Source organism: Trichomycterus rosablanca, chromosome 1 (genome assembly GCF_030014385.1).
Source record: "Trichomycterus rosablanca isolate fTriRos1 chromosome 1, fTriRos1.hap1, whole genome shotgun sequence".
Lineage (NCBI taxonomy): Eukaryota > Metazoa > Chordata > Actinopteri > Siluriformes > Trichomycteridae > Trichomycterus > Trichomycterus rosablanca.
The window spans coordinates 4,992,048-5,005,692 of NC_085988.1; the positions used below are offsets into that span (position 1 = coordinate 4,992,048).

At 40.0% G+C, this 13,645-nt stretch overlaps 1 pseudogene and 2 gene segments (V, D, J or C); 1 reads left to right on the plus strand and 2 right to left on the minus strand.

The window, feature by feature from the left end:
- Positions 1-263: 263 nt before the first annotated feature.
- On the minus strand, positions 264-949 carry LOC134317593 (Ig kappa chain V region K29-213-like; annotated as a pseudogene).
- Positions 950-2,524: 1,575 nt separating this feature from the next.
- On the minus strand, positions 2,525-3,176 carry LOC134317603 (immunoglobulin kappa variable 3-15-like). The segment is given in 2 exon segments: positions 2,525-2,880; positions 2,987-3,176. Coding segments are annotated over 2 exon segments (408 nt in total).
- A 2,117-nt stretch (positions 3,177-5,293) lies between these two features.
- LOC134325521 (immunoglobulin kappa variable 3-11-like) lies at positions 5,294-5,807 on the plus strand. The segment is given in 2 exon segments: positions 5,294-5,345; positions 5,452-5,807. Coding segments are annotated over 2 exon segments (408 nt in total).
- Positions 5,808-13,645: the final 7,838 nt, after the last annotated feature.

A 13,645-nucleotide genomic window follows, 5' to 3' on the forward strand; every position in this document is an offset into this window, starting at 1 on the left:
GAGCTCTCACATGTACATCTGTATTCTGTATGTGGACTTCAGCTTTGCTCTCTACACCATCATCCCTGAACGACTCTCAGATAAACTAATGCAGCTCAACGTGTCTCCATCTGTCCACCAATAGATTATTAACATCATAAGGGACTAAATGAGCAGGTAAATGTGTCTGTGGTCTACACCGGCTTTACACCACTGTGACCCTGATCAGGATGAAGTGGTTGTTATTATGTTAATAATAATAAAGCTTGTATTTAGGAGAAGTAGTGAGTGAGTGAGGTGTTTCCTGTACAGAGTGAATGATTGTACTGTATCACATCCTCCCCCTCAGCACCTGCAGTCGGTCCCAGCTGCAGCAGTGCAGTTACTGTACACTTCCACTCACCCAGGTTTTTGTACCACCATATAACACTGTGTGAAGATCCAGCTACCACTGATATGATGTTGACTCTGACAGTAATAATCTCCTGCATCTCCAGTCTCAATTCTACTGATGGTCAGAGTGAAGTCAGATCCAGATCCACTGCCACTGAAACGATCTGGAATACCTGATGCTCTGCTGTTAGCAGCATAGATCAGGAGTTTAGGAGCTTCTCCAGGTTTCTGCTGATACCAGGCTAAACGGTTATTGCTGTAAACATCAGAACTGGTTTTACAGTTGATGGTGACTGAAGCTCCTGGATCAACATGTTTTACTGCAGGACTCTGAGTCACAGTCACCTGACCTCTGGATCCTGAAAACAATAAGAAGAATAAAGACGTTCACTACATGAAGAACCATGTGGAGTTTAAAGTTCATCTAGTGGATCTTCTCCACATGGTAGAGCCTCCTCACCAGTAGAACATAAAGCATCGTGTTACCTTGAGTGCAGAGAGCCAGTGTGCAGATGAAGATGGAGATGAAGGTCATGGTTGATGTGGGTGAAGATGCTGGTCAGCAGCTCTCAGTCATGAAGTGTTGAACTCACAGAGCTTTAAACACTGACAGAGCACTGAAGCATGTAGTGTGTGTGTGTGTGTGTGTGTGTGTGTGTGTGTGTGTGTGTGTGTGTGGAATCACTGGAGTGGAACAGTGTGAATGTGTCACTCAGAGATGCAATACTGCCACCTTATGGTGAAAGAACAATCAGCTGATACATATGGAAGTATCTCCTGTACTGTCTCTTATTCTCCCTTTATTTACTATAGTAATTGTGACCTGCACTCATGTACTCAGTATTTAGGAGGGGTGTCCACATAATTTAAAATACTCCATATGATCTAAATAAAGACAGATGATAGTTTGATATAAAAGTTGTAATAAATGATCAGAAAGAGTTACAAGGTTTAGCTGAACTGAGCTGGAACTGAGATGCTGGTCTGTGGAACAAACAGACCATTTTAACCATCAACAGCAGAAACTGGAACCAGTCAGTATTTCATCTTAAATATTCTGTAGAATCCTCATGATCATCTGATCATCAGCTCTCATTTTATATTGGTGAGAACTGGTTATGTTTAAAACCACATCAAATGATGATCAGCTTTTATTTTCAGAGTACAGAGAGTGTAGATGAAGATCCTCCTCCTCCTCCTCCTCATATCCACTATTAGGTGAATCTACCATATGTTCACATTGTAGGTATACTGTTACTGACTGTAGCTCATCTGTAATTCTGCACAGTGTTACGTGTTCAGTGATTTATGGGGTAGAAAGGAATCGATTCAATCATGAAACGACCAATCAGGAGATTTGATCTAAGTGATGAATCGTTCTCAGCACATTTTATTGTTTGTATGAACTGATACTTGAATTGATCAGACCGAACACTATATGACCAAAAGTATGTGGACACCCCTCCTAATTATTACATTCATGTGTTTCAGCCACACTCATTGTAAACAGGTGTATAAAACCAGTTATATAAATTATATGCTTATAACTTTGTGGCAACAGTTTAGTGAAGGACCCTTCCTGTATGAGCATGACTATGTCTCTGTGTACTAAGCAAGGTCCATAAAGACGTGATATGATGAGGAACTCCAGTGTCCTGATCTAAACCCTATTGAACACATTTGGACTGAATTGAAACATCGATTGTGAGGCAGGTTTTAATGTTCAGCATCAGAACCTGACGTCTTGTGGAAAACTTTCCAGAAGACTGAAGGCTGTTAGAACTGCAAAGTAGGGGGAGGAATTTTTGGAAACATGGATTTGTACTGGGATTTCCGACAAGCACATGCTCAGGTGTCCACATACTTTTGGCCCTATAGTGTATTTTACATTCACTGTAATCACATCTATCTGAATGTACAGAACATGTCATGATGGTTTCATTCATATCATCTCTTCTAGCACTGCTGCTTCATCTCAAAGCTTCATTCTACTAGTGAGATGTTCCATGTGCTGATGAGAATCCCTGTTCCACAGTGAGGAGAACACCACAAAGAGAGGAACATGCTCAGTACTGTAGTGCTTTGTAGATGATGATGTTTAGTGGAGTGCAGCTTTAGCAGCTCTGCAGATGTTCTCAGATCAGTGTGTGTTTCAGAGAACTTCCTCTACAGCTGAGGGAGGTTTTTGTACCAGTAAATAACACTGTGTGAATGGATAGCTGTAACCCTGCTGACAGTAATAATCTCCTGCATCTTCAGCCTGGACTCCAGTGATTTTTAGAGTAAATTCTGTACCATACCCACTTCCACTAAAACGTCCAGGAATCCCAGACTGACGAGTAGCTGCACTATAGATCAGGAGTTTAGGAGCTTCTCCAGGTTTCTGCAGGTACCACTGCAAGTTGTTGTAAACGCTCTGACTGGCTCTGCAGTTGATGGTAACAGTTTGTCCTGGAGAAACCGAGTGAGATCCTGGAGTCTGAGTCATGATGATTTCTCCAAACGACTCTAAAGAGAAGAAGAGAGAAAAGTTGAAGGTGATAAAGAGACGGTGATGGTGAGCGCTGATGTTGGAGGACTGATATGAAGATAGTAAATAAACAGTGAATCTCACGTTGAGTGAGGAGGCCGAGTGTATTCAGCAGTAGAATCAGAACCTTCATCATTGTGCTGCGTCTCAGTGACTCTGAAAGTCCTGAACCCAGTCTGATCAGAACTACAGCTCTTATAGTGTGTGTGTGTGTGTGTGTGTGTGTGTGTGTGTGTGTGTGTGGAATCACTGGAGTGGAACAGAGGTTTTTGTACGACGGCTTCATTGGAATGTATCACTGTGCAACACTTTTGGTGGAGGAACCAAACTCAGCGTCAGTAAGTAGTTTTATTTCTTCTACATTAAAAACATTTTTATTTTTAATATCATTTATTAATCTTCATATAAACAAGAGAAAAAATAAGTATTAATAACAATAAATAAACAGTAACTGAATATTTAACCTTCAATAAATACTGTGGTACCTTGTAACTCGACGTCCCCTAAACTTGAAATCTTTGAAACTTGACGCCCTTCGTGGAGAAATTTGTACCTTTAAACTCGACTTTTAGCTTAAACTGGAACTGTGTGGGATTGTCGCTTTGTTCACATTAATGCTGTCCGTGATCATGATAATGTTTTGCTATCATTGCAAAAGGAAAGTAAACAATAAACAGCAGCACCGCGACCCAGATCAACCACAGAGCATCATAAAATCATAACCGCTGCTTACCTGAGCTTCTCTTCTTCAAATTGAGACCAAATCTACATCAGTGTGTTGTTACATCAGGGATTTAATCCACTTGTTTTTCTTCTTGGAGACTTTTGGAGACCAACATGGACTCTTTTTACTTCTATAACTCCAGATCAGAATTAGTTAGAAGCTAAAAATGTAATATGGTGATTGTAAACAACATTTGCTACAGGAATAAATTGTTGGTAATGGAATATAATATTATAATATTATTTTAATATACAGTATATATAATAAAATATTCACATAATGAAATATATGCAGTTCCACAGAACCATGAAACACATTAACATATTTCATTACACATATCCTTATGGGGAAAATACCTTGAAACTCAGTGCCACGCCCAGAACCAAATAACATTAAGTTACCACTGTATATACAATTACTAAATATTCAACCTTTACTAAATACTTACAGTTTCTGAATATTAAAGATTGAATAGATGTGCAGGTGTTTTTGATGGTAAATATAAAGCTGGTCTCTGGTTGATGAAGTTTGGTGTAAACTGGTACGAGTGACTGGTGCTGATGTAAAATCCAGACGAATGCTGCTGTGTGTTTGTGCTAAACAATGAATATTTCTGTAATCAGCTACATCTGAATGTGCTGCAGTCAGTTGTGTTGAATGCTAAAGTAATAAGAGTTGATATTGAATATGTGCTAACAGAAGCTTGCAGATGTTTCTACTGAACTGCAGTGATGTGAGAACAGTGTGCAGCAGCACTGCATTGATGATTGAACACAGATGAAGGTTTCCAGTCTGGATGCTTAATAAGCAGTAAGGAGGAAATGATGTGGAAACGTTTCTAAATGGGACTTTTTGTTCTGTTTCTCCTGTACAGCCGGTCCCACGGTGAAGCCGTCCGTGTCTCTGCTCCCTCCCTCAGAGATGGTAGATGTTTATAGGAAACGTCTGACAGCTGGCATTTCCCCTTTTGTCTGAAATAACCTCAATTAGGGCATAGGGTGTCCTAACTTTTTCCTCACAATCAATTTCCATTTTTGTTCATTACATTTTACAGCTTGTGTTTAAAAGTATTTTTTAATTTATTTTAATTTGTTTAGTTATATAACCTCAACCTCTCAGTACTGTTCACATAAAGATCAAATGATCATTTGCTTAAATATGTTCAACAGGACAAAGGTTCTCATGGGGTGTCCTAACTTTTTCACATGACTGTAGCTGATTACAGAAATATTCATTGTTTAGCACAAACACACAGAGACCAGCTATATATTTTCCATCAAAAACACCTGCACATTTATTCAGTCTTTAATATCCAGCTGTCAATAGACATAAACAATTACTAAATATTACTGTAACTGTATATTTATTGTTATTAATAATTAAAATGTTTTTGATTTGGAAGAAACAAAACTACTTACTTTTTACAATGAGTTTGGTTCCTCCACCAAAAGTGTAGCACAGTGATACATTCCAATGAAGCCGTCGTACAAAAACCTCTGTTCCACTCCAGTGATTCCACACACACACACACACACACACACACACACACACACACACACACACACACACACACACACACACACACACACACACACACACACACTATAAGAGCTGTAGTTCGGATCAGACTGGGTTCAGGACTTTCAGAGTCACTGAGACGCAGCACAATGATGAAGGTTCTGATTCTACTGCTGAATACACTCGGCCTCCTCACTCAACGTGAGATTCACTGTTTATTTACTATCTTCATATCAGTCCTCCAACATCAGCGCTCACCATCACCGTCTCTTTATCACCTTCAACTTTTCTCTCTTCTTCTCTTTAGAGTCGTTTGGAGAAATCATCATGACTCAGACTCCAGGATCTCACTCGGTTTCTCCAGGACAAACTGCTACCATCAACTGCAGAGTCAGTCAGAGCATTGGTGGCTACATTCAGTGGTACCAGCTGAAACCTGGAGAAGCTCCTAAATATCTGATCAATGATGCAACTTATCGTCAGTCTGGGATTCCTGGACGTTTTAGTGGAAGTGGGTATAATATAGAATTTACTCTAAAAATCACTGGAGTCCAGGCTGAAGATGCAGGAGATTATTACTGTCAGCAGCGTCACAGCACTCCACTCACACAGTGTTATTTACTGGTACAAAAACCTCCCTCAGCTGTAGAGGAAGTTCTCTGAAACACACACTGATCTGAGAACATCTGCAGAGCTGCTAAAGCTGCACTCCACTGAACATCATCATCTACAAAGCACTACAGTACTGAGCATGTTCCTCTCTTTGTGGTGTTCTCCCCACTGTGGAACAGGGATTCTCATCAGCACATGGAACATCTCACTAGTAGAATGAAGCTTTGAGATGAAGCAGCAGTGCTAGAAGAGATGATATGAATGAAACCATCATGACATGTTCTGTACATTCAGATAGATGTGATTACAGTGAATGTAAAATACACTATAGGGCCAAAAGTATGTGGACATGTGACCATGTGCTTGTTGGACATCCCAGTCCAAATCCATGTCCAAATAAAGTCCCCCACCTACTTTGCAGTTCTAACAGCCTTCACTCTTCTGAAAAGTTTTCCACAAGACGTCAGGTTCTGATGCTGGACTTGAAAACCTGCCTCACAATTGATGTTTCAATTCAGTCCAAAGGTGATCAATAGGGTTTAGATCAGGACACTAAAGTTCCTTGTCATATCACGTCTTTATGGACCTTGCTTTGTGCACAGGAACATAGTCATACTCAAACAGGAAGAGGCCTTCCCTAAACTGTTGCCACAAAGCTATAAGCATATAATTTATATAACTGGTTTTATACACCTGTTTACAATGAGTGTGGCTGAATTACATAAACCTAATAATTAGGTGGGGTGTCCACATACTTTTGGTCATATAGTGTTCGGTCTGATCAATTCAAGTATCAGTTCATACAAACAATAAAATGTGCTGAGAACGATTCATCACTTAGATCAAATCTCCTGATTGGTCGTTTCATGATTGAATCGATTCCTTTCTACCCCATAAATCACTGAACACGTAACACTGTGCAGAATTACAGATGAGCTACAGTCAGTAACAGTATACCTACAATGTGAACATATGGTAGATTCACCTAATAGTGGATATGAGGAGGAGGAGGAGGATCTTCATCTACACTCTCTGTACTCTGAAAATAAAAGCTGATCATCATTTGATGTGGTTTTAAACATAACCAGTTCTCACCAATATAAAATGAGAGCTGATGATCAGATGATCATGAGGATTCTACAGAATATTTAAGATGAAATACTGACTGGTTCCAGTTTCTGCTGTTGATGGTTAAAATGGTCTGTTTGTTCCACAGACCAGCATCTCAGTTCCAGCTCAGTTCAGCTAAACCTTGTAACTCTTTCTGATCATTTATTACAACTTTTATATCAAACTATCATCTGTCTTTATTTAGATCATATGGAGTATTTTAAATAATGTGGACACCCCTCCTAAATACTGAGTACATGAGTGCAGGTCACAATTACTATAGTAAATAAAGGGAGAATAAGAGACAGTACAGGAGATACTTCCATATGTATCAGCTGATTGTTCTTTCACCATAAGGTGGCAGTATTGCATCTCTGAGTGACACATTCACACTGTTCCACTCCAGTGATTCCACACACACACACACACACACACACACACACACACACACACACACACACACACACACACACACACACACTACATGCTTCAGTGCTCTGTCAGTGTTTAAAGCTCTGTGAGTTTAACACTTCATGACTGAGAGCTGCTGACCAGCATCTTCACCCACATCAACCATGACCTTCATCTCCATCTTCATCTTTATGTTCTACTGGTGAGGAGGCTCTGCCATGTGGAGAAGATCCACTAGATGGTCTTCAAACTCCACATGGTTCTTCATGTAGTAAACGTCTTTATTCTTCTTATTGTTTTCAGGATCCAGAGGTCAGGTGACTGTGACTCAGAGTCCTGCAGTAAAACATGTTGATCCAGGAGCTTCAGTCACCATCAACTGTAAAACCAGTCCTGCTGTTCCTAGTAGTAGTTATTTACACTGGTTTCAGCAGAAACCTGGAGAAGCTCCTAAACTCCTGATCTAGCAGACTAGCAGCAGAGCATCAGGTATTCCAGATCGTTTCGGTGGCAGTGGATCTGGATCTGACTTCACTCTGACCATCAGTAGAATTAATACTGGAGATGCAGGAGATTATTACTGTCAGAGTTTACATTATATCAGTGGTAGCAATGTCTCCACACAGTGTTATATGGTGGTACAAAAACCTGGGTGAGTGGAAGTGTACAGTAACTGCACTGCTGCAGCTGGGACCGACTGCAGGTGCTGAGGGGGAGGATGTGATACAGTACAATCATTCACTCTGTACAGGAAACACCTCACTCACTCACTACTTCTCCTAAATACAAGCTTTATTATTATTAACAAAATAACAACCATTACATCCTGATCAGGGTCACAGTGGTGTAAAGCTGGTGTAGATCACAGACACATTTACTTGCTCATTTAGTCCCTTATGATGTTAATAATCTATTGGTGGACAGATGGAGACACGTTGAGCTGCATTAGTTTATCTGAGAGTCGTTCAGGGATGATGGTGTAGAGAGCAAAACTGAAGTCCACATACAGAATACAGATGTACATGTGAGAGCTCCAGATGCTGTAGGATGTAGTTCAGGACCAAATTAATGGTACTCAGTAATGGGTCTGATATTAAATCTTCACCGCAGTGACACACCTGTGGGGTTTTGGCTTTATTAAACTAACATGATAACGACATCCACGTTTTTTTTATAATACTTGGTTAGATTACATGAGGACGCCATAATTCCTGTAGGATGTTGTTTCTGTTTCTTATGCTGATCATAACAACAGTCGGACTTACAGAACATCACAATATTTGATAAGTCTGGGGTACTTGTGACACATCACAGCTGTATTTACAGCTGTGATCTCTGGCATCGGTGTGACCCTTATAACAAAACTCACAAACACATGACACAGCCATGAATGCTTTCAATTTGTATTGAGTAATAATGGCCATCATGGAGGTACAGAAACACAACATCTCTAAATCACCTGAACTACTCTCGTGAAAAACAACTATTTTAACACCAAACTTGTATTCAAAGCGTCCAATGTCATTAAACCTGACTCTATGGTCATGTGTGTGACCAGCGTTTGTCTGTATCTGTTCGGCTTTAGTTTCTAATGTGTTATGTGGGACATTCAGGTTTAGAATATGAGCAATACAAATTGCAAAACACAAGTTATTTGAGGTATTTGTTGGGCAGAAAAGATTCAGTCTGTTCCTATCAATCACCTGATGTGACGAACACCACCATTTTTACCCATGGCTATCGAGACAATCAACACCAAACTATCATCTGTTTTAATACTTTTGTTACTCTGCATAATCCTTTCAATAGCATCTATAAATCTCGAAGGCAACACAGTATTAACATCAGATGTTAAACTACCGTCTCTTAGGGTGATGTCAATAACACCACCATCACCAGCCAACACCCTGGAGAACGACACAATTTCTGATAGTGTATTGTGTACAAAGGATATGTATGAGTTCATGTCTGTGGATGGAGCATCACGTAAATTCAATGATCTGTGTAGCACAACACTGTTAAACAGACCCCTAGGCACTACGGTATAATCGTCTACAACACCACCATTTCTCACCAACCCTGCTATGTCACCATCAGATAAACCAAAGTTAGGAGCTGATGGATCAAGTGTTGGGTATCTGTGTGTCGGCACACGGCATCACAGGTCTGTTCTGTGTTTGTGTTGTGTGTTATTTTGCATAGCGCTTTCTAGGGAGGCTATAGCATCTCATACTCGTTGTTTAGACAATCTAATTGCTCGCTGTGAGACAACTGTTGCAAAAATTCATATTCAGTCATGGCCAAAAGTGTTGGCACCCCTGAAGTTTTTTCAGAAAATTATTGCAATTATTATGTTTTGTTATACACATGTTTATTTCCTTTGTGTGCATTGGAATAACAATAAAACAGAGAAAAAAAGCCAACGTATATAATTTCACACAAAACTCAAAAAATGGGCCGGACAAATTTATTGGCAGCCACCCTCAACTTAATATTTGGTTGAACAGCTTTTGGAAAATATAACTGAAATCAATCGCTTCCTATATTTATCATCTTCCAGGAAGGAATGTGGTCGGAAATAAATCTTGAATGATGGTGATCGGCGATCACTTAAACATTTGGTGAAATCAGATGGTAGAAAAACTCCAGTAGAACTCAGGGATGTTTAATAGTGACAGTAAGAGCATTTACACACACACAATGTGAAGGGAACTCAAGGGATTGGGACTAAACAGCTGTGTAGCCTTAAGAAAACCACTTGTCAGTGAGGCTAACCGGCAAAAACGGCTTCAATTTGCTACTCCATTGAGAATGTCTGTTTATAGTAAAATGTGAACGCGCTTCTGCTGGGTTCAATCTACTCAGAAGAGTAACCTAACGCTGATCCGCTTTTCTGGAACCAAAAACTCCGGCTATGTCACGGCGAGATAAGTCAACTCAGCGCTCATGGTTAAGTTCAAAGTTTGTTAAACTCGCTTTCTGGAATACCCCCCCACAGATGTGTGGTTTCATAGGGGCAGGCATTTAATTCAAATCCTTAAACTTCCATCCAAAACTTCCAGAACTAATAAAACATGAGGTTTTTTAGTTCAATCATTTAATAGAGTATATCATTTTACCAAAATGAATTCTGTGAATATGCATGTCCTAGCATGGAAATAATAATAATATATAATATAAAGATTATTCAAATGTTTTTTTTTTTTTTTAACAATTTTCACTTTTTTTTAATTTCCTTTCATCATCTGGAACACCTCTCCAACAGGTTGTTCCCTCCATTTCAGCTTGATGTTCCCCTCCACCCCTCTCTCCTTAAGTTTCTGCTGGATCTGTAGAACAGAAGATGATTCATTAGGAACTCATGCTGATGTGATGCTGTAGAACTGATAGAAGAACTGAATCCAGCAGCTGATGATGATTACAATTCAGTCTGTGGATCAGAGCTTGATGAACACTGAGGTTCCTGCTGCTAAAATAAACAGAATTTGGAGAAGACCCACCTTCTCCAGGAGCGCTGCCTGTTCTACAGGATCGTTCATGTTCTGATCTGACTGAACCTTCAAACTCAGGATCTGTTAATGGCCTGTTACATCTGCTCACACAGAGATGAAACTGAAATGATTAAGTTCATTAAAATGACTATGGATTAAATACGACACTGAGAACGACTTGAACTCACCTCTGTGACAGAAGAAAGGTTTGAGGTTTGAGCACAGAGCATCAGCAGCCTGAAAATTAGATAAATAGCCGCAATCTTTATACGCTACATCAGTTTTAGGTTCTCCCGGAATCCAGGTAATGTTGCCCAGGCTGGTCTGATCTGACCACTTCCAGGTGACCCTGGACAGACCGATCCAAGTAGAATCAAGGGTCAGACCACGTATAACAGAGTTTTCAGTTGCATCTTTCACACTGGTCAGGTCGGTGTGATGCAGTCTGCAGTAACGCTGAGCTTCCAACCAGTTCTTACTGGTAGAGATGTAAACGTACCTGCTGGTCCCAGTGTTCCTCTCTGTGAGATTTAAAATCACATCATTAAATATTAACATGCATTAGTTTAGTCCGGTAGACAATCTGTAGATTAAATAAATACATCAAACACAATAACAAGCCCACTTACCGTCATAGCACACAAAGGGAAACAAGTCTCCACATTCTCTGTCATTCCAAATACCATCATATCTAATACGAGCACACTCCTGTTTCTTTCCATAATTGTCCGGCTCAATAGCAGACCAAAACTTTACAGCTCCTAGACTCTCATTTCTGTTGGACCAGCGCCATCCATGTGATTGTTTGTACAGTCCAACCCAGGCATCAGAAGTGAACTGGTTCATCTGAGCTTCAGTTTGAAGTCTAGCCATGTCAGCATCACTGCTGATGGTAGCCAGGTCGGTGTACGTAGCTCTGCAGTAAGTCTGAGCATCGTACCATGTTTTACTCTGCTGGATCAGGTAGTATTTATGCTGGGCGAGAGGCATGAGGGCGGAGACTCCTGTAGAACAGATTAATTCAATTATCAATTTATTCATTCATTTATTATATAATATAAACATGATTGAAAAAAAAAGTGAAAATTGTACAAAAACAAAACATTTTATTCATGCACCATTGAATCCATTATAACAAGAAACATCACAGCCTGGTTCTGAAACAGCACCGAGCAGGACGGGCGGCTTTCCAGAGGGTGGTGCGTTTAGCTGAGCACATCATCTGGACTGAGCTTCCTGACCTGCAGTCCATATACAGGAAACGGTGCTGGGCAAGGGCCAAGAGGATAGTAAAGGACCCCAGTCATCCCAGTAATGGACTGCTTTCTTTGTTATGGTCTGGGAAGCATTTTCGTGCTCTAAAAGCCAAAACGGAGAGGATGAGAAGAAGCTTTTTCCCACAAGCTATTCGAGTCCTCAACCAAAATAGCATTCAGGACTAAATTCACACAACTTTATATATATATATGTGTGTGTGTGTGTGTAAGTATATGTGTGTGTATACAGTTTATATATAGAGCAACCCTCAATTGCTCATCGTGTTCAGCTCATTGTTTAAGTCGCTTTGGATAAAAGCATCTGCTAAATACTGAAAATGTAAATCCAGAAGGAAATTAAGGCCTCAGTAGCAAGTTACATAAATCAAAAGTAATAATACACAGTACAGAGATTCACATTATACAAACAAGTATCTGTATAACCACAACAACACTGAAGGCTGGTACAGATTATATGTAACAGCTGTAAAATATAAATTATAAAGTAAAATTAATTATAAAGTAAATTTAAAGTGAACTATAAAGTGAATTAAATAGATAGATTTGGCTTTTATAAGGGCATGATTGTACTGATTTACGGCATCTTTACATGCTATCTTATACACCAGGGCTGCCCAATTTGTTTTAGTTTTTTTTTTTTTGGCCCGCCTTGCTAGATCAGCGTAGGGTTTACTTTTGTCAGTAGCTGGGAATTTCTTTCAACAGGTGTTAATTAAAATGACTGAATTAAATACGACACTGAGAACGACTTGAACTCACCTCTGTGACAGAAGAACGGTTTGAGGTTCAAGCACAGAGCATCAGCGGCCTGAAAATTAGATAAATAGCCGCAATCTTTATACGCTACATCAGTTTTAGGTTCTCCCAGCTTCCAAGTAATGTTGCCCAGGCTGGTCTGATCTGACCACTTCCAGGTGACCCTGGACAGACCAATCCAAGTAGAATCAAGGGTCATACCACGTACAATAGAGTTTTCAGTTGCATCTTTCACACTGGTCAGGTCGGTGTGATGCAGTCTGCAGTAACGCTGAGCTTCCAACCAGTTCTTACTGTTAGAGATGTAAACGTACCTGCTGGTCCCAGTGTTCCTCTCTGTGAGATTTAAAAACAAATCATTAAATATTAACATGCATTAGGTTAGTCTGGTAGACAATCTGTAGACTAAATAAATACATCAATCACCATAACATTCCACTTACCATCATAGCACACAAAGGGAAACGAGTCTCCACATTCTCTGTCATGCCAAATACCATCGTATGTAAAACGGTTACATTCCTGTTTGTTTCCAACATTGTCCGGCTCATAAGAAGACCAAAACTTTACAGCTCCTAGACTCTCATTTCTGTAGGACCAGCGCCATCCATGTGACTCTTTGTACAGTCCAACCCAAGCATCAGAAGTGAACTGGTTCATCTGAGCTTCAGTTTGAAGTCTAGCCATGTCAGCATCACTGCTGATGGTAGCCAGGTCTGTGTACGTAGCTCTGCAGTAAGTCTGAGCATCGTACCATGTTTTACTCTGCTGGATCAGGTAGTATTTATGCTGGGCAAGAGGCATGAGGGCGGAGACTCCTGAAGAACAGATGAATTCATTTATC